At 42.5% G+C, this 25,194-nt stretch overlaps 1 protein-coding gene across 1 annotated transcript in view; it reads right to left on the bottom strand.

Annotated features, from left to right (window-relative positions):
- LOC127910369 (uncharacterized) overlaps window positions 1–19,822 on the bottom strand; it is a 25,688-nt gene extending 5,866 nt beyond the window's left edge. Inside the window, exons 1-2 of the mRNA XM_052473936.1 lie at window positions 19,695–19,822; window positions 8,893–9,154 (exon numbers count right to left, since the gene is read on the bottom strand). Coding sequence (XP_052329896.1) covers window positions 8,893–9,154; window positions 19,695–19,737 — 305 coding nt within the window. The 5' untranslated portion in view covers window positions 19,738–19,822. The remainder of the gene's footprint in view (window positions 1–8,892; window positions 9,155–19,694) is intronic.
- Window positions 19,823–25,194: the final 5,372 nt, after the last annotated feature.

Below are 25,194 nucleotides of genomic sequence, written 5' to 3'. Positions count from 1 at the left end.
CATGAAGACCAAGGAGCTCTCCAAACAGGTCAATAACAAAGTTGTGGAGAAGTACAGATCAGGGTTGGGTTATAAGAAAATATCAGAATCTTTGAACATCCCACAGAGCACCATTAAATCCATTATTAAAAAATGGAAAGAATATGGCACCACAACAAACCTGCCAAGAGAGGGCCGCCCACCAAAACTCATAGACCAGGCAAGGAGGGCATTAATCAGAGAAGCAACAAAGAGACCAAAGATAACCCTGAAGGAGCTGCAAAGCTCCACAGCGGAGATTGGTGTATCTGTCCATAGGACCACTTGAAGCCGTACACTCCACAGAGCTGGGCTTTACGGAAGAGTGGCCAGAGAAAAAGTAATTGCTTAAAGAAAAAAATAAGCAAACATGTTTGGTGTTCACTAAAAGGCATGTGGGAGACTCCCCAAACATATGGAAGAAGGTACTCTGGTCAGATGAGACAAAAATGTAGCTTTTTGGCCATCAAGGAAAACGCTGTGTCTGGCGCAAACCCAATACCTCCCATCACCCCGAGAATATCATCCCCACAGTGAAACATGGTGGTGGCAGCAACATGCTGTAGGGATGTTTTTCATGGGCAGGGAAACTGGTCAGAATTGAAGGAATGATGAATGCCGCTAAATACTGGGAAATCCTTGAGGGAAACCTGTTTCAGTCTTCCAGAGATTTGAGACTGGGACGGAGGTTCACCTTCCAGCAGGACAATGACCCTAAGCATACTACTAAAGCAACACTCGAGTAATTTAAGGGAAAACAATGAAATGTCTTGGAATGGCCTTGTCAAAGCCCAGACCTCAAACCAATTGAGAATCTGTGGTATGACTTAAAGATTGCTGTGTCTTGAAGAATCAGCAAAAAATCCCAGTGGCTAGATGTGCCAAACTTATAGAGACATACCCCAAGAGATTTGCAGCTGTAATTGCTGCAAAATGTGGCTCTACAAAGTATCGACTTTGGAGGGGGGGTGAATAGTTATGCACGCTCAAGTTTTCTTTGATTCACAATAAAACATATTTTGCCTCTTCAAGGTGGTAGGCATGTTGTGTAAATCAAATGATACAAACCCTCCAAAGAGATATTTTACTTCCAGGTTGTAAGGCAACAAAACAGGAAAAATGCCAAGGGGGACTGAATACTTTCGCAAGCCACTGTAACTCTGATAACATGTGAAGAACTGGAGCAGTTGAGTAAAGGAGGATCGAACCCCACAAACCAACCCTTGATCCCTACAAGCCATTCAGTTCAATCTCCACTCAGCATCCATCCTCGCTGTGTTCCAGGAAGCTAGCTACTGTAGGCCCTTTCTGTAGATCTGACTACTATCTACATGGGGTGTCAGAAGGGATGGAAATTAAGCCTGCTTGTACCTTTTCAGACTGGGCTAGTTGAAAATGTGCCAAATTAGCCCGAGATGCAAGTGCAATTTTGTCTTTTGCATTAATCGCAGATTTTGGAACGTATTTTAGGAATTGCGGTCTACTACCCCGCTGGCCAATGCCCAAAATCCTGAAATTCCATGCCTGGTTGTAAAACTGATCTGCAGTGCTCAGGGCTGTAAGTGAGTAGTAACAGGAATGAGCTACTACAACTACTACTACTACTACTACTACTATAGAACAATAACAACAGCAACTACTACAACTACATAACTACTACTGACTACTACTACTACAGTACAACAACAACTACAACTAGACTACTACTACACTGCTATGACTACTACCTCTACTACATTACTACTACTAGCCTATGTACACTGATGACTCAACATTATACACATCAGCTACCACAGCAAGTGAAATCACGGCAACACTTAACAAAGAGCTGGAGTCAGTTCTAGCATGGGTGGCAAGTAACTAAATAAATCAAAAACTAAACGCAATGTATTTTTTAAATCATTCGCTGAACCCTTAAACCTCATCTAAATCTTGTAATGAATAATGTGGCAACTGAGTTAATTGAGGAGACTAAACTTGTCACGGCTGTTGTAAGGAGGAGACCAAGGCCTTGGTATGCGTACATTCTTCTTTATTATAAGAACGAACACTGAACAAACGAACAAACGAACAAAACGAACCGTGAAGCTAATATGAGTAGTGCAGACAGGCAACTAAACATAGAACAAGAACCCACGAACACCAAAAGGAAAATGGCTACCTAAATATGATCCCCAATCAGAGACAACGATACACAGCTGCCTCTGATTGGGTACCATATCAGGCCACCATAGACATGCAAATACCTAGACCTACAAAAACCAATGACTTACAAAAAAAAACTAGACCCCCAAAAAAAAGGTGCGGACTCCCGGCCGCAAACCTAGAACCTATAGGGGAGGGTCCGGGTGGACATCTACCCTCTGTGGCGGCTCCGGTTCTGGCCCCCCCTCTTTACGCTGATCCCTCCGCCTTTGTAGACCCAGACCGTGGATCATCGCCGGAGGCTCTGGACTGAGAACCTTTGCCGGAGGCCCCGGACTGGGGACCTTCGCTGGAAACCCTGGACTGGGGACCTTCGCTGGAAACCCTGGACTGGGGACCTTCGCTGGAGGCCCTGGACTGGGGACCTTCGCTGGAGGCCCCGGACTGGGGACCTTCGCTGGAAACCCTGGACTGGGGACCTTCGCTGGAGGCCCCGGACTGGGGACCTTCGCTGGAGGCTCCGGACTGGGGACCTTTGAGCCCTCCTCGTTTGTATTTTTCCTCATAATATCGCCGTTCCGCTTTCGCTGCCTCTATTTCTTCCATCGGAACTATATACTCCCCCGCCTGCGTCCAGGGTCCTGCTCCATCCAGAATCTCTTCCAATGTCCATTCCTCCTGAACAAGCCCTGCCACATTCGATGAGCATCAGAGCCGGTGTAGTCATATTTGATCTTCGTCCTGTATTGAAGCTTTGCCTGTTTGATGGTTCGTCAGAGGGCATAGCGGGATTTCTTATAAGCCTCTGTGTTAGAGTCCCGCTCCTTGAAAGCGGCAGCTCTAGCCTTTAGTTCAGTGCGGATGCTGCCTGTAATCCATGGCTTCTGGTTATGATATGTACGTACGGTTATTGATGAAGCCAATGACAGATGTGGTGTTCTCCTCAATACCATTGGGGGAATCTCAGAATATATTCCAGTCTGTGCAAAATAGTCCTGTAGTTTAGCATCTGCTTCTTACTGACCACTTTATTATTGATCGAGTCACTGGTGCTTCCTGCTTGAATTTTTGCTTGTAAGCAGGAATCAGGTGGATGGAATTACGGTCAGATTTGCCAAATGGAGGGCGAGCTTTGTTTGCGTCTCTGTGTGTGGAGTATAGGTGATTCAGAGTATCATTGATGCAATGGTCGCTACACTGGAGAGAGGTCTGTCCGAGATATAGAGCTGCTCTGCATTCTTAATATCATGATCAACTAAACATGTACCCATGGCCTTTTATCACACCTATGGTTAAGTGCCACAAAGAAGACCATAGACAAATTGTAGTTGGCCCTGAACAGAGCAGGCCCTTAAATGTACACAGAGGGACAATATCAATAACCAGCATGGCAATCTCTCCTGGCTCAAAGTAAAGATTTACTGCATCACAACCAGTCTTAATGACAGGTTTTGACATGTTGAAAGCATCTAACACAGCTCATAAACCCATACATACCCCGCAAGACATGCCACCAGGGGTCTTTTCACAGTTTCTTAATTAAGTCCAGAACAGACTCTGGTGAAACATGCAGTACTATATAGAGCCATTACTAGGGCTGTTGTGGACAGACTGTCATGAGTCATGACCGCAGTACGTGACCATTGAGTCATGTTAATCTCCTCTTATGCACTCCGGACATACTTTGGTAGTACCCAAACTGGCTAACTACCATCAGGTCCTAATGGCCTGGTACTCAGGGCTCTAACGACCATCAGGTCCTAATGGCCTGGTACTCATCAGGGCTCTAACGACCATCAGGCCCTTATTACCTGGTACTCAGGGCTCTAACTACCATCAGGTCCTAATGGCCTGGTACTCAGGGCTCTAACTACCATCAGGCCCTAATGACCTGGTACTCATGGCTCTAACTACCATCAGGCCCTAATGGCCTGGTACTCAGGGCTCTAACTACCATCAGGCCCTAATGACCTGGTACTCATGGCTCTAACTACCATCAGGCCCTAATGGCCTGGTACTCAGGGATCTAACTACCATCAGGTCCTAATGACCTGGTACTCATGGCTCTAACTACCATCAGGCCCTAATGACCTGGTACTCAGGGCTCTAACGACCATCAGGTCCTAATGGCCTGGTACTCAGGGCTCTAACTACCATCAGGTCCTAATGACCTGGTACTCAGGGCTCTAACTACCATCAGGCCCTAATTACCTGGTACTCAGGGCTCTAACTACCATCAGGCCCTAATGGCCTGGTACTCAGGGCTCTAACTACCATCAGGCCCTAATGACCTGGTACTCAGGGCTCTAACTACCATCAGGTCCAAATGGCCTGGTACTCAGGGCTCTAACTACCATCAGGTCCTAATGGCCTGGTACTCATGGCTCTATTGTCCCTCTAACCACTCTGACATCCATACAAACGCTATCGAAAATCGCATCATCAAAACAGTATTATGCTTTTTAAAACTCACCTCACTGTGAATTGATCAATTTGAAGAAAGAAAGTTCAACAACAGGTTGAAACTGAGTGGGAAACATGGTCGTTTCTAAGGTGATGATTCATTCAAAAAACATGCATCATCAAATTAGAGCTCATGCATATTCATAAGCCAAGCTCCCCCCCCCCAATAAAACCTGAATTAAAACAACGATTGTCTAGTCTAAATTAAACAAATTCAGAGTTTTCCTACAATTTGTATTTGATTTTGATTAGCCTAGTAATAGGGATTTAAAAAAAAAAAAAAATGTATAACTTATTGGCCGCCACATTACCTTCAGCTACAGAATATCTCACCACTGTGTGTTTCCGTCTCCTCCTCTCTCCTTCATTCCATTCTCCAGCGCACAGAGAGAGGCACTTTAAGGAAATATGTTTAGTTGTAAAAACATGTTACTATGGATGTTCTTGAACAGATTTAATTTGGTTTCCCTAAATGAAGCACTGGGCAGCTGCAGGAACAGGGTTGGAGAGCCCATGGTATACAGATTACTGGGTAGCAGGAACAGTGTTGGAGAGCCCATGGCATACAGAGTACTGGGTAGCAGGAACAGGGTTGGAGAGCCCATGGTATACAGAGTACTGGGTAGCTACAGGAACAGGGTTGGAGAGCCCATGGTATACAGAGTACTGGGTAGCAGGAACAGGGTAGGAGAGCCCATGGCATACAGAGTACTGGGTAGCAGGAACAGGGTTGGAGAGCCCATGGCATACAGAGTACTGGGTAGCAGGAACAGGGTAGGAGAGCCCATGGTATACAGAGTACTGGGTAGCAGGAACAGGGTTGGAGAGCCCATGGCATACAGAGTACTGGGTAGCAGGAACAGGGTTGGAGAGCCCATGGTATACAGAGTACTGGGTAGCAGGAACAGGGTTGGAGAGCCCATGGTATACAGAGTACTGGGTAGCAGGAACAGGGTAGGAGAGCCCATGGCATACAGAGTACTGGGTAGCAGGAACAGGGTTGGAGAGCCCATGGCATACAGAGTACTGGGTAGCAGGAACAGGGTTGGAGAGCCCATGGCATACAGAGTACTGGGTAGCAGGAACAGGGTTGGAGAGCCCATGGCATACAGAGTACTGGGTAGCAGGAACAGGGTAGGAGAGCCCATGGTATACAGAGTACTGGGTAGCTACAGGAACAGGGTTGGAGAGCCCATGGCATACAGAGTACTGGGTAGATACAGGAACAGGGTAGGAGAGCCCATGGCATACAGAGTACTGGGTAGATACAGGAACAGGGTAGGAGAGCCCATGGTATACAGAGTACTGGGTAGCTACAGGAACAGGGTTGGAGAGCCCATGGCATACAGAGTACTGGGTAGCAGGAACAGGGTTGGAGAGCCCATGGCATACAGAGTACAGGGTAGCAGGAACAGGGTAGGAGAGCCCATGGCATACAGAGTACTGGGTAGAATAATATCCGTAGTGGCAGCGAAATAACCCGAGTAGCCTATCAGACGTGAGGGAAGCATTAAGGGGCGGGAAAGGGGCCTCCAGTCACTATTTCAGTGCATTATTGAAGACATGTATTTTTCTTATTGACCCTGTTCCCGACAAATGTGATAAATCAAAACTCATTTTACATATTAGTAAAGACAATATTCAACTGAGAATAGTCTGATGGGTGAAAATGTGATCACTTGATGAGAGAACAGCTTGTGCAGCCTGAGGCGAGGAGCAGACAGCAAACTCACTGAAATCATCAATAGTCTTTAGTCCCAGCGTGCAGCCGATATATCTTTTGATTTCTAACACATTCTAAGGTTTGTATAATTTACAACTAAAGTTGTTTCATAACTCTAAATCTAGCGTTATAAGACCTGTTTCAAATTATCACTTTTATGCTCAACACAAACACTTCATATCCGCACACTTCTGAATAGGAAAAATATCCTTTATATTTTATTAATCTAAGTTCAATTATATTCTTCTTACTTATAAAATCATAGAATATAAAATATAACATACAGTATCTAGTCTGATAAATGAACAAGCCGACAGTCTATAGCCAGATAACATACAGTATCTAGTCTGATAAATGAACAGGTCTACAGTCTATAGCCAGATAATATACAGTATCTAGTCTGATAAATGAACAGGTCTACAGTCTATAGCCAGATAATATACAGTATCTAGTCTGATAACATACAGTCTATAGCCAGATAATATACAGTATCTAGTCTGATAAATGAACAGGTCTACAGTCTATAGCCAGATAATATACAGTATCTAGTCTGATAACATACAGTCTATAGCCAGATAATATACAGTATCTAGTCTGATAACATACAGTCTATAGCCAGATAATATACAGTATCTAGTCTGATAAATGAACAGGTCTACAGTCTATAGCCAGATAATATACAGTATCTAGTCTGATAACATACAGTCTATAGCCAGATAATATACAGTATCTAGTCTGATAAATGAACAGGTCTACAGTCTATAGCCAGATAACATACAGTATCTAGTCTGATAAATGAACTAGGATAACATACAGTATCTAGTCTGATATACAGTATCTAGTCAGATAACATACAGTATCTAGTCTGATAAATGAACAGGTCTACAGTCTATAGCCAGATAACATACAGTATCTAGTCTGATAACATCCAGTATCAGTCTGATAACATACAGTATCTAGTCTGATAACATACAGTATCTAGTCTGATAAATGAACAGGTAACTACAGTCTATAGCCAGATAACATACAGTATCTAGTCTGATAAATGAACTAGTCTAACAGTCTATAGCCAGATAACATACAGTATCTAGTCTGATAAATGAACAATACAGTCTATAGTCAGATAACATACAGTATCTAGTCTGATAAATGAACAGGTCTACAGTCTATAGTCAGATAACATACAGTATCTAGTCTGATAACATACAGTCTATAGCCAGATAATATACAGTATCTAGTCTGATAAATGAACAGGTCTACAGTCTATAGCCAGATAACATACAGTATCTAGTCTGATAAATGAACCAGTCTACAGTCTATAGCCAGATAACATACAGTAGAGGACTCATATTCTGTTCTTCCGAAATACATTTTTTTTTCATCATGTTTATTTTGACCTAAAATAAGTCATGGATTTAATTGTGACGGTGTTTAATTACATTGATTTATTAAAACAAATATATATAATATATATGCCATTTAGCAGACGCTTTTATCCAAAGCGACTTACAGTCATGTGTGCATACATTCTACGTATGGGTGGTCCCGGGAATCGAACCCACTACCCTGGCGTTACAAGCGCCATGCTCTACCAACTGAGCTACAGAAGGACCACATATACATTAAATAGATGTTTCAAAGGCATCAGCGTCTTGGACATGCTAAACGTGTTTATGTTAATTAACGGCCAATTACCGTGAGACCGGCAGTCCTTTGCGTGACAATATCCGGTTGGCTCAAGTCATTACTACATGGAACTCTGTTCGACATCAAGTCACTCAAGCGAGAAACCAGATTCAAACAGCTAAAACCACACTCCATGGCACAACGTCGACTGTGGAGAGACAGGCACTCCACAAACACACACTTTGTAATGTCGTGTTATTGTGGATGTTATATTGTAAGAACAGAGTAGTAAAGTAGTAACGTCTTGAATGATGTAATTGTTTTATTTATGATGTTGGCTGTTGTTTTGTTGTGATGTAATTGTTTTAACCCTGAATGAACCCCAGGATCATACTAAATACTACTACTATTGTTACTACTACTGTTACTACTACTACCACTACTACTACTACTACTGCAGAACTGCTACTACAACAACTACTACAACTACTACTACTTCTACTATTACTACTACTACTACTACTACTACTACTACTACTGCAGAACTACTACTACAACAACTACTACAACTACTACTACTTCTACTATTACTACTACTACTACTACTACTACTACTACTACTGCAGAACTACTACTACAACAACAACTACTACAACTACTACTACTACTGCTACTACTATTAGTGCTGCTACTGCTACTACTGCTGCTACTACTACTACTACTACTGCTACTACTACTACTACTACTACTACTACTACTACTACTACTACTACTACTACTACTACTACTACTACTACTACTACTACTACTACTACTACTACTACTACTACTACTACTACTTCTACTACTACTACTACTACTACTACTACTACTACTACTGCTACTTCTACTACTACTATTACAGTACTGCTACGAACCTGCAGTCCTCTGGGCTGTCAGCCAGTAGCAACAGGAACTTTTCCTGGGGCAGGATGAGGGCGAAGCAGCAGTCTCTCCTCCCCCCTGGGGGAAGCCGGGGTAGGTCCAGGATCTCCCTGCCCTCTACGATGGCCTCACAGTTCCACTGCAGTGCCACCACCTGGTCAGGAGGACTCTCTGCATCGCGACACACCCTCAGACTGCCTTCTACTGTCAGCACCAGGTAGCGCTCTTTCCACTGCTTAAACAGCTTGAAACCACCTAGAGGCAGGGCGGGACAAAGGAAGAGGACCCACTGATAGTGAAGTGTGCTATAATTCAACAGTCAACAGTATCACTGCTGGAACAAGGGACTTACAGACAGACAGACAGTGGAGGAGATGGGTGATTCTCATGAAACCAGTTATAACCATGGCAGTAGCAAATTGAGTTAGAAAACCATGCTGAATTAGGATATTTTTCTCAAACACCCCTTTTACCCCACTAGGGGTCAGGGTTGGGAAGGTTACTAGTTAGAGTACTGGGGGTCAGAGTTGGGAAGGTTACTAGTTAGAGTACTGGGGGTCTGGGTTGGTTACGAGTTAGAGTACTGGGGGTCTGGGTTGGGAAGGTTACTAGTTAGAGTACTGGGGTTCAGGGTTGGGAAGGTTACTAGTTAGAGTACTGGGGGTAAGGGTTGGGAAGGTTACTAGTTAGAGTACTGGGGGTCAGGGTTGGGAAGGTTACTAGAGTACTAGGGGTCAGGGTTGGGAAGGTTACTAGTTAGAGTACTGGGGGTCAGGGTTGGGAAGGTTACTAGTTAGAGTACTAGGGGTCAGGGTTGGGAAGGTTACTAGTTAGAGTGCTGGGGGTCAGGGTTGGGAAGGTTACTAGTTAGAGTACTAGGGATCTGGGTTGGTTACTAGTTAGAGTACTGGGGGTCAGGGTTGGGAAGGTTACTAGTTAGAGTACTAGGGGTCTGGGAAGGTTACTAGTTAGAGTACTAGGGTCAGGGTTGGGAAGGTTACTAGTTAGAGTACTGGGGGTCTGGGTTGGTTACTAGTTAGAGTACTGGGGGTCAGGGTTGGGAAGGTTACTAGTTAGAGTACTAGGGGTCTGGGAAGGTTACTAGTTAGAGTACTAGGGGTCTAGTTAGGTACTGGGGGTCTGGGTTGGTTACTAGTTAGAGTACTGGGGTCAGGGTTGGGGGTCAGTACTAGGGGTCTGGGAAGGTTACTAGTTAGAGTACTGGGGGTCAGGGTTGGGAAGGTTACTAGTTAGAGTACTGGGGGTCAGGGTTGGGAAGGTTACTGGGAAGGTTACTAGTTAGAGTACTGGGGGTCAGAGTTGGGAAGGTTACTAGTTAGAGTACTGGGGGTCTGGGTTGGTTACTAGTTAGAGTACTGGGGGTCAGGGTTGGGAAGGTTACTAGTTAGAGTGCTGGGGGTCTGGGTTGGTTACTAGTTAGAGTACTGGGGGTCAGGGTTGGGAAGGTTACTAGTTAGAGTACTGGGGGTTGGGAAGGTTACTAGTTAGAGTACTGGGGGTCAGGGTTGGGAAGGTTACTAGTTAGAGTACTGGGGGTCAGAGTTGGGAAGGTTACTAGTTAGAGTACTGGGGGTCTGGGTCGGTTACTAGTTAGAGTACTGGGGGTCAGGTTTGGGAAGGTTACTAGTTAGAGTACTGGGGGTCTGGGTTGGTTACTAGTTAGAGTACCTGGGGGTCAGGGTTGGGAAGGTTACTAGTTAGAGTGCTGGGGGTCAGGGTTGGGAAGGTTACTAGTTAGAGTACTCAGTTGGGAAGGTTACTAGTTAGAGTGCTGGGGGTCAGGGTTGGGAAGGTTACTAGTTAGAGTACTGGGGGTCTGGGTTGGTTACTAGTTAGAGTACTGGGGGTCAGGGTTGGGAAGGTTACTAGTTAGAGTGCTGGGGGTCTGGGTTGGGAAGGTTACTAGTTAGAGTGCTGGGGGTCAGGGTTGGGAAGGTATTAGACGAAGACAAAAAGGATCCATCAAACGCATTTGGAGTGACATCATAGTGGTCTCTGATTGGTGGTCATCATTTGGAGTGACATCATAGTGGTCTCTGATTGGTCAGACTCACTCTGGAACAAACTTAATAAGCGTGCACATTTCTTCAATGCGTAATTGAATGTCATTGAAAAAACAATTTGAATTTGAAAGTAATTTCCTAGTTTTTCAAAAGTATCTGTAATCCGATTACAATATCTTTGCTGGTAACATAACTGATTACAGTTACCATGTTTACACGTTTTTTAAATCTTGAAAATAAAAGTGTAATATTAGGATAATTATGACTATCACGAATTGGACTTGGGGCATAAACCACATTTCTATAGCATATGGAACGGGGAAATTATTTCCCAGGGTCTGATAACTGTCAGAAGTTTCCCTCGCGGTGGGGAAGTTAGAATAATGAAATATATGAATTTTTAAAAATCCCTTCAGCCTTTATATTTATGTGTAATCCTATGAAATGTCTTATGTTGCACAGCTTAGTATAAGCTCAACCTCTGTACAGATGTCCTTTCTTTTCATACAAAATCTTTCTCTCCAGCCGCCATTGCTGGTTGCATAGCGACGGTTATCTAGAAAGCACACCCTCCACTAGACCGTAAAGCCCTCTTTGGGTTCTACAAAGCACACCCTCCACTAGACCGTAAAGCCCTCTATGGGTTCTAGAAAGCACACCCTCCACTAGACCGTAAAGCCCTCTATGGGTTCTAGAAAGCACACCCTCCACTAGACCGTAAAGCCCTCTATGGGTTCTAGAAAGCACACCCTCCACTAGACCGTAAAGCCCTCTTTCGGTTCTAGAAAGCACACCCTCCACTAGACCGTAAAGCCCTCTATGGGTTCTAGAAAGCACACCCTCCACTAGACCGTAAAGCCCTCTTTCGGTTCTAGAAAGCACACCCTCCACTAGACCGTAAAGCCCTCTATGGGTTCTAGAAAGCACACCCTCCACTAGACCGTAAAGCCCTCTATGGGTTTTAGAAAGCACACCCTCCACTAGACCGTAAAGCCCTCTATGGGTTCTAGAAAGCACATCCTCCACTAGACCGTAAAGCCCTCTATGGGTTCTAGAAAGCACACCCTCCACTAGACCGTAAAGCCTGCTATGGGTTCTACAAAGCACACCCTCCACTAGACCGTAAAGCCCTCTTTGGGTTCTAGAAAGCACACCCTCCACTAGGCCGTAAAGCCCTCTTTGGGTTCTAGAAAGCACACCCTCCACTAGACCGTAAAGCCCTCTATGGGTTCTAGAAAGCACACCCTCCACTAGACCGTAAAGCCCTCTTTGGGTTCTACAAAGCACACCCTCCACTAGACCGTAAAGCCTGCTATGGGTTCTAGAAAGCACACCCTCCACTAGACCGTAAAGCCCTCTATGGGTTCTAGAAAGCACACCCTCCACTAGACCGTAAAGCCTGCTATGGGTTCTACAAAGCACACCTTCCACTAGACCGTAAAGCCCTCTATGGGTTCTAGAAAGCACACCCTCCACTAGACCGTAAAGCCCTCTATGGGTTCTAGAAAGCACACCCTCCACTAGACCGTAAAGCCCTCTATGGTTTCTAGAAAGCACACCCTCGACTAGACCGTAAAGCCCTCTATGGGTTCTAGAAAGCACACCCTCCACTAGACCGTAAAGCCCTCTATGGGTTCTAGAAAGCACACCCTCCACTAGACCGTAAAGCCCTCTATGGGTTCTAGAAAGCACACCATCCACTAGACCGTAAAGCCCTCTATGGGTTCTAGAAAGCACACCCTCCACTAGACCGTAAAGCCCTCTATGGTTTCTAGAAAGCACACCCTCGACTAGACCGTAAAGCCCTCTATGGGTTCTAGAAAGCACACCCTCCACTAGACCGTAAAGCCCTCTATGGGTTCGTGAAAGCACACCCTCCACTAGACCGTAAAGCCCTCTATGGGTTTTAGAAAGCACACCCTCCACTAGACCATAAAGCCCTCTATGGGTTCTAGAAAGCACACCACTAGACCGTAAAGCCCTCTATGGGTTTTAGAAAGCACACCCTCCACTAGACCATAAAGCCCTCTATGGGTTCTAGAAAGCACACCCTCCACTAGACCGTAAAGACCTCTATGGGTTCTAGAAAGCACACCCTCCACTAGACCGTAAAGCCCTCTATGGGTTTTAGAAAGCACACCCTCCACTAGACCGTAAAGCCCTCTATGGGTTCCAGAAAGCACACCCTCCACTAGACCGTAAAGCCCTCTATGGGTTCTAGAAAGCACACCCTCCACTAGACTGTAAAGCCCTCTATGGGTTTTAGAAAGCACACCCTCCACTAGACCGTAAAGCCCTCTATGGGTTCCAGAAAGCACACCCTCCACTAGACCGTAAAGCCCTCTATGGGTTCCAGAAAGCACACCCTCCACTAGACCGTAAAGCCCTCTATGGGTTCCAGAAAGCACACCCTCCACTAGACCGTAAAGCCCTCGTAAAGCCCTCGTAAAGCCCTCTATGGGTTCTAGAAAGCACACCCTCCACTAGACCGTAAAGCCCTCTATGGGTTCTAGAAAGCACACCCTCCACTAGACCATAAAGCCCTCTATGGGTTCTAGAAAGCACACCCTCCACTAGACCGTAAAGCCCTCGTAAAGCCCCCGTAAAGCCCTCTGGTGCGATTAATGGCAAAGATCAGAGGTGCGTGCCGTTAATCATCAAAGTAAAATGATTTGTGTAACACGTTACTTTGAACCGCATTACCCCCAACACTGGTCCTAATACATTATATTACAAATATTATTCTTGTCAATTGCATTAAGATCAGTGAGTTTAGTATTATGCACATCATCTGGGATTTAACAAATGACACAATTCTATGATTTGGGATACTGAATCTCTGATAGAGTTCAGTTCAGTTTGATAATGTATTGGGTTGCTGAATCTCTGATCGAGTTCAGTTCAGTTTGATAATGTATTGGGTTATCAAATCTCTGATCGAGTTCAGTTCAGTTTGATAATGTATTGAGTTGCTAAATCTCTGATAGAGTTCAGTTCCGTTTGATAATGTATTTAGTTGCTGAATCTCTGATAGAGTTCAGTTCCGTTTGATAATGTATTGGGTTACAGAATCTCTAATTCAGTACAGTTTGATAATGTATTGGGTTACAGAATATCTAATTCAGTACAGTTTGATAATGTATTGAGTTACTGAATCTCTGATAGAGTTCAGTACAGTTTGATAATGTATTGGGTTACAGAATCTCTGATTCAGTTCAGTTTGATAATGTATTGGGTTACTGAATCTCTGATAGAGTTCAGTACAGTTTGATAATGTATTGGGTTACAGAATCTCTGATTCAGTTCAGTTTTTGTTATAATGATAGAGTTCAGTACAGTTTGATAATGTATTGGGTTACAGAATCTCTGATTCAGTTCAGTTTGATAATGTATTGGGTTACTGAATCTCTGATAGAGTTCAGTTCAGTTTGATAATGTATTGGGTTATCAAATCTCTGATAGAGTTCAGTTCAGTTTGATAATGTATTGAGTTACTGAATCTCTGATAGAGTTCAGTTCAGTTTGATAATGTATTGGGTTACTGAATCTCTGATAGAGTTCAGTTCAGTTTGATAATGTATTGAGTTACTGAATCTCTGATAGAGTTCAGTTCAGTTTGATAATGTATTGAGTTACTGAATCTCTGATAGAGTTCAGTTCAGTTTGATAATGTATTGAGTTACTGAATCTCTGATAGAGTTCAGTTCAGTTTGATAATGTATTGGGTTATCAAATCTCTGATAGAGTTCAGTACAGTTTGATAATGTATTGGGTTACAGAATCTCTGATTCAGTTCAGTTCAGTTTGATAATGTATTGAGTTACTGAATCTCTGATAGAGTTCAGTTCAGTTTGATAATGTATTGGGTTATCAAATCTCTGATAGAGTTCAGTTCAGTTTGATAATGTATTGGGTTATCAAATCTCTGATAGAGTTCAGTTCAGTTTGATAATGTATTGGGTTATCAAATCTCTGATAGAGTTCAGTTCAGTTTGATAATGTATTGGGTTACAGAATCTCTGATTCAGTTCAGTTCAGTTTGATAATGTATTGAGTTACTGAATCTCTGATAGAGTTCAGTTCAGTTTGATAATGTATTGGGTTATCAAATCTCTGATAGAGTTCAGTTCAGTTTGATAATGTATTGGGTTATCAAATCTCTGATAGAGTTCAGTTCAGTTTGATAATGTATTGGGTTATCAAATCTCTGATAGAGTTCAGTTCAGTTTGATAATGTATTGGGTTATCAAATCTCTGATAGAGTTCAGTTCAGTTTGATAATGTATTGGGTTATCAAATCTCTGATCGAGTTCAGTTCAGTTTGATAATGTATTGGGTTACAGAATCTCTGATTCAGTTCAGTTTGATAATGTATTGGGTTACTGAATCTCTGATAGAGTTCAGTTCAGTTTGATAATGTATTGGGTTATCAAATCTCTGATAGAGTTCAGTTCAGTTTGATAATGTATTGAGTTACTGAATCTCTGATAGAGTTCAGTTCAGTTTGATAATGTATTGGGTTATCAAATCTCTGATAGAGTTCAGTTCAGTTTGATAATGTATTGGGTTACAGAATCTCTGATTCAGTTCAGTTCAGTTTGATAATGTATTGAGTTACTGAATCTCTGATAGAGTTCAGTTCAGTTTGATAATGTATTGGGTTATCAAATCTCTGATAGAGTTCAGTTCAGTTTGATAATGTATTGGGTTATCAAATCTCTGATAGAGTTCAGTTCAGTTTGATAATGTATTGGGTTATCAAATCTCTGATAGAGTTCAGTTCAGTTTGATAATGTATTGGGTTATCAGAATCTCTGATAGAGTTCAGTTCAGTTTGATAATGTATTGAGTTACTGAATCTCTGATAGAGTTCAGTTCAGTTTGATAATGTATTGGGTTATCAAATCTCTGATAGAGTTCAGTTCAGTTTGATAATGTATTGAGTTACTGAATCTCTGATAGAGTTCAGTTCAGTTTGATAATGTATTGGGTTATCAAATCTCTGATAGAGTTCAGTACAGTTTGATAATGTATTGGGTTATCAAATCTCTGATAGAGTTCAGTTCAGTTTGATAATGTATTGAGTTACTCAAATCTCTGATAGAGTTCAGTTCAGTTTGATAATGTATTGGTTATCAAATCTCTGATAGAGTTCAGTTCAGTTTGATAATGTATTGGGTTATCAAATCTCTGATAGAGTTCAGTTCAGTTTGATAATGTATTGGGTTATCAAATCTCTGATAGAGTTCAGTTCAGTTTGATAATGTATTGAGTTACTGAATCTCTGATAGAGTTCAGTTCAGTTTGATAATGTATTGGGTTATCAAATCTCTGATAGAGTTCAGTTCAGTTTGATAATGTATTGGGTTATCAAATCTCTGATAGAGTTCAGTTCAGTTTGATAATGTATTGGGTTATCAAATCTCTGATAGAGTTCAGTACAGTTTGATAATGTATTGAGTTATCAAATCTCTGATAGAGTTCAGTACAGTTTGATAATGTATTGGGTTATCAAATCTCTGATAGAGTTCAGTACAGTTTGATAATGTATTGGGTTATGAATCTCTGATAGAGTTCAGTTCAGTTTGATAATGTATTGGGTTATCACATCTCTGATAGAGTTCAGTTCAGTTTGATAATGTATTGGGTTATCAGAATCTCTGATTCAGTTCAGTTCAGTTTGATAATGTATTGGGTTATCAAATCTCTGATAGAGTTCAGTTCAGTTTGATAATGTATTGGGTTATCAAATCTCTGATAGAGTTCAGTTCAGTTTGATAATGTATTGGGTTATCAAATCTCTGATAGAGTTCAGTTCAGTTTGATAATGTATTGGGTTATCAAATCTCTGATCGAGTTCAGTTCAGTTTGATAATGTATTGGGTTACAGAATCTCTGATTCAGTTCAGTTTGATAATGTATTGGGTTATCAAATCTCTGATAGAGTTCAGTTCAGTTTGATAATGTATTGAGTTACTGAATCTCTGATAGAGTTCAGTTCAGTTTGATAATGTATTGGGTTACTGAATCTCTGATAGAGTTCAGTTCAGTTTGATAATGTATTGGGTTATCACATCTCTGATAGAGTTCAGTACAGTTTGATAATGTATTGGGTTAAATCTCTATTTAGTTTCGGCTTCATCTGATTTAGTGTATTTTGTTCATTATTCAAATATGTGTACATAAAAATAACATATATACCTAAGTAATTATGACAGAAATAAAGTATTCAGAAAAGGTTTTTGTTGCGGTAATGAAATAAATAGCAAAATATTTGTTATAATTTTAATTGTAAATATATTTGTTTTCAGTGTTATGTTTAACTCTTTCTTTTCATTAGGTGACCAATGTAAAAAAAAAAATATCATTTTTGTTTTTATTACTTTTTTGGGACTTTGTTCGTAGTTGTGATAAGATGTTGGATCAATAAACATAACAATAATTATGAAATAGATCAATACAGATCCCAATCCTGTGATCCTAGAGGAAGTACATTGGAAAAAGTTGTTTCTTTAAATAAAAAATAAAAAATTGTCTTAAAAAAAAAACATTGGTGTGAAGTGGCAGTTTCGTGAGAAATAATATCTCTGTGTCTCTGTCCTTCAGAGACATTATCAGGACCAGCCAGCCAGCCAGCCAGCCAGCCAGCCAGCCTCTGTGTTAATAATAATATATGGATGTGGACCCAGAGAATGTGTTAGGCTGTGTCACGCCCTGGTCTTAGTATTTTGTGTTGTCTTTATTATTTTGGTCAGGCCAGGGTGTGACATGGGTGAATTATGTGTTGGTTTTGTCGAGGTTTTTTTTTGTAGGGTATGGGATTGTGGTATAGTAGAGTTGTCTAGGTAAGTCTATGGTTGCCTGGAGTGGTTCTCAATCAGAGGCAGGTGTTTATCGTTGTCTCTGATTGGGAACCATATTTAGGCAGCCATATTCTTTGAGTGTTTCGTGGGTGATTGTTCCTGTCTCTGTGTTTGTTTGCACCAGATAGGGCTGTTTCGGGTTTTCACGGTTATTGTTTTGGTATACTGTTTGTATTTTTCATCTTTATTAAAGATGTATAAAGATAACCACGCTGCATTTTGGTCCACCTCTCTTACGACGGAAGAAAACCTTTAACAGGCTGACGGAGGAGAATACCAGGGATTATTAGAGTGAAACAGATGGATTATCCTGAGAGGTGTGGGGATCATCATGTGGATTATCCTGAGAGATGTGGAGATAATCCGAGACACACACACACACACACACACACACACACACACACACACACACACAGCAGCGTCGCATCGCCTACACATCACAGCAGCACGGATACAATGTATCCACTACGACAGACGCAACAAGTAGTAGAACTATCTACCTGGGAGACCACCAGACCATCAGACCACCAGACCACCAGACCATCAGACCACCAGAACCAGACCACCAGACCACCAGACCACCAGACCATCAGACCACCAGACCACCAGACCATCAGACCACCAGACCATCAGACCACCAGACCATCAGACCACCAGACCACCAGACCGCCAGACCATCAGACCACCAGACCATCAGACCACCAGACCATCAGACCACCAGACCATCAGACCATCAGACCACCAGACCATCAGACCACCAGACCATCAGACCACCAGACCATCAGACCACCAGACCACCAGACCGCCAGACCATCAGACCACAGACCACCAGACCATCAGACCACCAGACCACCAGACCGCCAGACCATCAGACCACCAGACCACCAGACCACCAGACCACCAGACCACCAGACCACCAGACCATCAGACCACCAGACCATCAGACCACCAGACCACCAGACCACCAGACCACCAGACCACCAGACCAGACCACCAGACCACCAGACCACCAGACCATCAGACCACCAGACCACCAGACCACTAGACCACAGACCACCAGACCACCAGACCATCAGACCATCAGACCACCAGACCATCAGACCACCAGACCACTAGACCACCAGACCATCAGACCACCAGACCATCAGACCACCAGACCACCAGACCATCAGACCACCAGACCACAGACCACCAGACCATCAGACCACCAGACCATCAGACCACCAGACCATCAGACCATCAGACCACCAGACCACCAGACCATCAGACCATCAGACCATCAGACCACCAGACCACCAGACCATCAGACCACCAGACCACCAGACCATCAGACCACCAGACCATCAGACCACCAGACCATCAGACCACCAGACCACCAGACCACCAGACCATCAGACCATCAGACCACCAGACCACCAGACCACCAGACCACCAGTACAAACAGATTACTTTCATTCAGCTGTACTTCATGGAGAATTTAGTTTATATTGGTAGTTTATTTACAGATTAGTAATAAACAGTTCTAACTAATAGGTTGAAATAATATAACGTGAGTTGAATCTAATCACTTGGCTTGGTTATTTTACAGCAGGTACAGTATGTATCTGTTCAAGACATCTGTAGCGTCAACACTTCCTACTTCCTTTCACAGTGCATCATCCACGTAGCACCTAGATTACAGACACTGGAAAGTACAAGGTCTATTTAAAAAAAAAAAAAAAGCTGAATTAGACAAACCGTTATATATTATATTGTTATAAATGTCATCCCTAAACATGTATCAAAGCATTTAAAATCAAATATATATATATATTTTTTTGCGTAGCACAGTAAAACAAGTTCATCCCTCTATTCCAAGCCAGACAGCCTACACCGTTAGAACCATTAGAAGAAGACTGTCAGTCTTACCATATTTTCTGAGGAAGCCACGGTGTACTCCTCCTGTAGACATGTCTGCTGTTAGACACAAGAGACACACATGAACTGAGTGTCTGGGTGAGAGTGAGGGATAGAGAGAGAGACAGAGAGAGAGAGCCAGAGAGGGACAGAGAGAGAGACAGAGAGAGAGAGCCAGAGAGAGAGAGAGAGCCAGAGAGAGAGAGAGAGCCAGAGAGGGAGAGAGAGAGAGAGAGAGAGAGAGAGAGAGAGGGAGAGAGAGAGAGAGAGAGAGAGAGAGAGAGAGGGGGGAGGGGGGGGGGGACTGAGAGAAAGGTAGAGGGAGGGAGAGAGGGGCAGAAACAGAGGGAGTTTAATCTAGACTGTTTAGGACTCTCTCCAGCCCAGCTGCCAGGCAGTGAGAGAGCGGTGGGTGATAAGGGTTAGGGGATTGGGATTGTCCTGAATTACACCACAGAACAGATCAACATCACATGAGTCCTAAAAAATAATCCTTATAGTGATGCTTTATCCTGACTGACAGGAAGCACCTCCCATGCTGCCTGAGGCTCACCATCGAGAGACCAGATGGTTGATTGATTCTCTCTCTCTCATTCTCCATCTCCCTCTTTCTCTTTCTATCTCTCGCTCTCTCTCTCTCTCATTCTCCATCTCTCTCTTTCTCTTTCTATCTCTCTCTCTCTCTCTCTCTCATTCTCCATCTCCCTCTTTCTCTTTCTATCTCTCTCTCTCTCTCATTCTCCATCTCCCTCTTTCTCTTTCTATCTCTGCTCTCTCTCTCTCTCATTCTCCATCTCTTTCTCTCTCTTTCTCTCTCTCTCTCTCTCTCTCTCTCTCTCTCTCTCTCTCTCTCTCTCTCTCTCTCTCTCTCTCTCTCTCTCTCTCTCTCTCTCTCTCTCTCTCTCTCTCTCTCTCTCTCTCTCTCAAGGGGCTTTATTGGCATGTGAAACATGTTTACATTGTCAAAGCAAGTCAAATACATAATAAACTAAAGTGAAATAAACAATAAAAAATTAACAGTAAACATAATACTAACAAAAGTTTGAAAGCATAAAGACGTTTCTAGTGTCATATTATGTCTATATACAGGGTTGTAATGATATGCAAACAGTTAAAGTACAAAAGTATAAATACATTAGCATAACTATGGGTTGTATTTACAATGGTGTTTGTTCTTCACTGGTTGCCCTTTTCTTGTGGCAACAGGTCACACATCTTGCTCCTGTGATGTCACACTGTGGTTTGTTAATTCTTTCCAATGTGTCAAGTAATTATCTTTTTGTTTTCTCATGATTTGATTGGGTCTAATTGTGCTTCTGTCCTGGGGCTCTGTGGGGTGTGTTTGTGTTTGTGAACAGAGCACCAGGACCAGCTTGCTTAGGGGACTCTTCTCCAGGTTCATCTCTCTGTAGGTGATGGCTTTGTTATGGAAGGTTTGGGAACCACTTCCTTTTTAGGTGGTTGTAGAATTTAACGTCTCTTTTATGGATTTTGATCGTTAGTGGGTATTGACCTAAATCTGCTCATTATTTGATGTTTTACGTTGCACACAGAGGATATTTTTGCAGAGACTCAATTTGGTGTTTGACCCATTTTGTGAATTCTTGGTTGATGAGTGGACCCCAGATCTCACAACCATTAAGGGCAATGGGTTCCATAACTGATTCCACTCTCTCTCTCTCTCTCTCTCTCTCTCTCTCTCTCTCTCTGTCTCTCTATCTCCCCCTCTCCTCTTGATCTCTCTGCCTTTCAATTCAATTCAATTCAAGGGCTTTATTGGCATGGGAAACATGTGTTAACATTCTCTCTCTCTCAAACACACACAAATCATTAGTTTCTAAGAATCTTTCGTCTCTAGCAATCTTTTCATAAGTTCTTACACAACCCTGTACTGTTTCTGCAATCCAATTAGTGCCACAGTAGATTTTAGACCGTCGCTATCAACATCATATCATTTTGATCTTCACAATCTAAAACTATGACCACTTTTACTCAGGTCCAGATGCCAGATTAAAAACACAGCACTGCCTCCCTCCACCAACACTGCCTCCCTCAACCTCCACCATCACTGCCTCCCTCAATAATAACCTCCACCATCACTGCCTCCCTCAACCTCCACCGTCACTGCCTCCCTCAATAATAACCTCCACCATCACTGCCTCCTCAATAATAACCTCCACCAACACTGCCTCCCTCAATAATAACCTCCACCATCACTGCCTCCCTCAACCTCCACCATCACTGCCTCCCTCAATAATAACCTCCACCATCACTGCTCTTTCCTCAATAATAACCTCCACCATCACTGTCTCCCTTAATAATAACCTCCACCATTACTGCCTCCCTCAATAATAACCTCCTCGATCACTGCCTCCCTCAATATAACCTCCACCATTACTGCCTCGCTCAATAATACCCCCTCTCTCCACCATTACTGCCTCCCTCAATAATAACCTCCACCATCACTGCTTCCCTCAACACTAACCTCCACCAGCACTGCCTCCCTGTTAACATTCTCCTTCAAACCAACACTGCCTCCTCAACCTCCACCAGCAGTTTCCTCAACCCCTCCACTGTTCACTGCCTCCCTCAACCTCCACCATCATATCCTCCCTCATGACCCTTCACCAGGTCCAGATGCCTCCCTAACCTCCACCAGCACTCCCTCAACCTCCACCATCACTGCCTCCCTCAACCTCCACCATCACTGCCTCCCTCAACCTTCACCAACACTGCCTCCCTCAACCTCCACCATCACTGCCTCCCTCAACCTTCACCATCACTGCCTCCCTCAACCTTCACCAACACTGCCTCCCTCAACCTCCACCATCACTGCCTCCCTCAACCTCCACCATCACTGCCTCCCTCAACCTTCACCAACACTGCCTCCCTCAACCTCCACCATCACTGCCTCCCTCAACCTCCACCATCACTGCCTCCCTCAACCTCCACCATCACTGCCTCCCTCAACCTTCACCAACACTGCCTCCCTCAACTTTCACCAACACTGCCTCCCTCAACCTCCACCAGCATTGCCTCCCTCAACACTAACCTTCACCAACACTGCCTCCCTCAACCTTCACCATCACTGCCTCCCTCAACCTTCACCAACACTGCCTCCCTCAACCTTCACCAACACTGCCTCCCTCAACCTCCACCGTCACTGCCTCCCTCAATAATAACCTCCACCATCACTGCCTCCCTCAACCTCCACCAACACTGCCTCCCTCAACCTCCACCATCACTGCCTCCCTCAACCTCCACCATCACTGCCTCCCTCAACCTTCACCAACACTGCCTCCCTCAACCTCCACCATCACTGCCTCCCTCAACCTTCACCATCACTGCCTCCCTCAACCTTCACCAACACTGCCTCCCTCAACCTCCACCATCACTGCCTCCTCAACCTTCACCATCACTGCCTCCCTCAACCTTCACCAACACTGCCTCCCTCAACCTTCACCAACACTGCCTCCCTCAACCTTCACCATCACTGCCTCCCTCAACCTTCACCAACACTGCCTCCCTCAACCTTCACCAACACTGCCTCCCTCAACCTCCACCAGCATTGCCTCCCTCAACACTAACCTTCACCAACACTGCCTCCCTCAACCTTCACCATCACTGCCTCCCTCAACCTTCACCAACACTGCCTCCCTCAACCTTCACCAACACTGCCAATGATGAAGTGATCACTTAATACACGGGTAAACGCTGTTTGCCGTTACTATGGAGTTACCATAGAGTTACTATGTATTTACCATAGAGTTACTACATAGTTACTATAGAGTTACCATATAGTTACCATAGAGTTACTACATAGTTACCATAGAGTTACTACATAGTTACCATAGAGTTACCATATAGTTACCATAGAGTTACTACATAGTTACCATAGAGTTACTATGTATTTACCATAGAGTTACCATATAGTTACCATATAGTTACCATAGAGTTACTACATAGTTACCATAGAGTTACTATGTATTTACCATATAGTTACCATAGAGTTACTATAGAGTTACCATATAGTTACCATAGAGTTACTATATAGTTACTATAGAGTTACTATGTATTTACCATATAGTTACCATATAGTTACCATATAGTTACCATAGAGTTACCATATAGTTACTATAGAGTTACCATATAGTTACCATAGAGTTACTATATAGTTACCATAGAGTTACTATGTATTTACCATAGAGTTACATATGTTATTTACCATATAGTTACCATAGAGTTACTATGTATTTACCATAGAGTTACCATAGAGTTACTATATAGTTACTATAGAGTTACTATGTATTTACCATAGAGTTACCATAGAGTTACTATATAGTTACTATAGAGTTACTATATAGTTACCATAGAGTTACTATGTATTTACCATAGAGTTACTATAGAGTTACTATAGAGTTACTATATAGTTACCATATAGTTACCATAGAGTTACCATATAGTTACTATAGAGTTACTATGTATTTACCATAGAGTTACTACATAGTTACCATATAGTTACTATAGAGTTACTATGTATTTACCATATAGTTACCATATAGTTACCATATAGTTACCATAGAGTTACTATAGAGTTACTACATAGTTACTATAGAGTTACTATGTATTTACCATATAGTTACTATATAGTTACCATAGAGTTACTATAGAGTTACCATAGTTACTATGTATTTACTATGTAGTTACCATATAGTTACCATAGAGTTACTACATAGTTACTATAGAGTTACCATATAGTTACTATAGAGTCACTACATAGTTACCATAGAGTTACTATAGTATTTACCATATAGTTACCATATAGTTACCATATAGTTACTACATAGTTACCATATAGTTACTATAGAGTTACCATATAGTTACTATAGAGTTACTATGTATTTACCATATAGTTACCATATAGTTACCATATAGTTACTACATAGTTACCATATAGTTACTATAGAGTTACCATATAGTTACTATAGAGTTACTATGTATTTACCATATAGTTACTACTTAGTTACTATATAGTTACCATATAGTTACTATATAGTTACCATAGAGTTACCATAGAGTTACTATAGAGTTACCATATAGTTACTATAGAGTTACTATAGAGTTACCATATAGTTACTATATAGTTACCATATAGTTACTATAGAGTTACCATATAGTTACTATAGAGTTACTATAGAGTTACCATATAGTTACCATAGAGTTACTATAGAGTTACCATAGAGTTACTATATAGTTACCATAGAGTTACTATAGAGTTACTATAGAGTTACCATATAGTTACTATAGAGTTACTATGTATTTACCATAGAGTTACTATAGAGTTACCATATAGTTACTATATAGTTACCATAGAGTTACTATAGAGTTACCATAGAGTTACCATAGAGTTACTATAGAGTTACCATAGTTACCATAGAGTTACTATAGAGTTACCATAGAGTTACTACATAGTTACCATAGAGTTACTATACAGTTACCATAGAGTTACTAT

Source organism: Oncorhynchus keta, chromosome 1 (assembly GCF_023373465.1).
Source record: "Oncorhynchus keta strain PuntledgeMale-10-30-2019 chromosome 1, Oket_V2, whole genome shotgun sequence".
Classification (NCBI taxonomy): domain Eukaryota; kingdom Metazoa; phylum Chordata; class Actinopteri; order Salmoniformes; family Salmonidae; genus Oncorhynchus; species Oncorhynchus keta.
The sequence above is the reverse complement of the archived record's forward strand: the minus strand, read 5'-3'. Positions and strand labels throughout refer to the sequence as shown.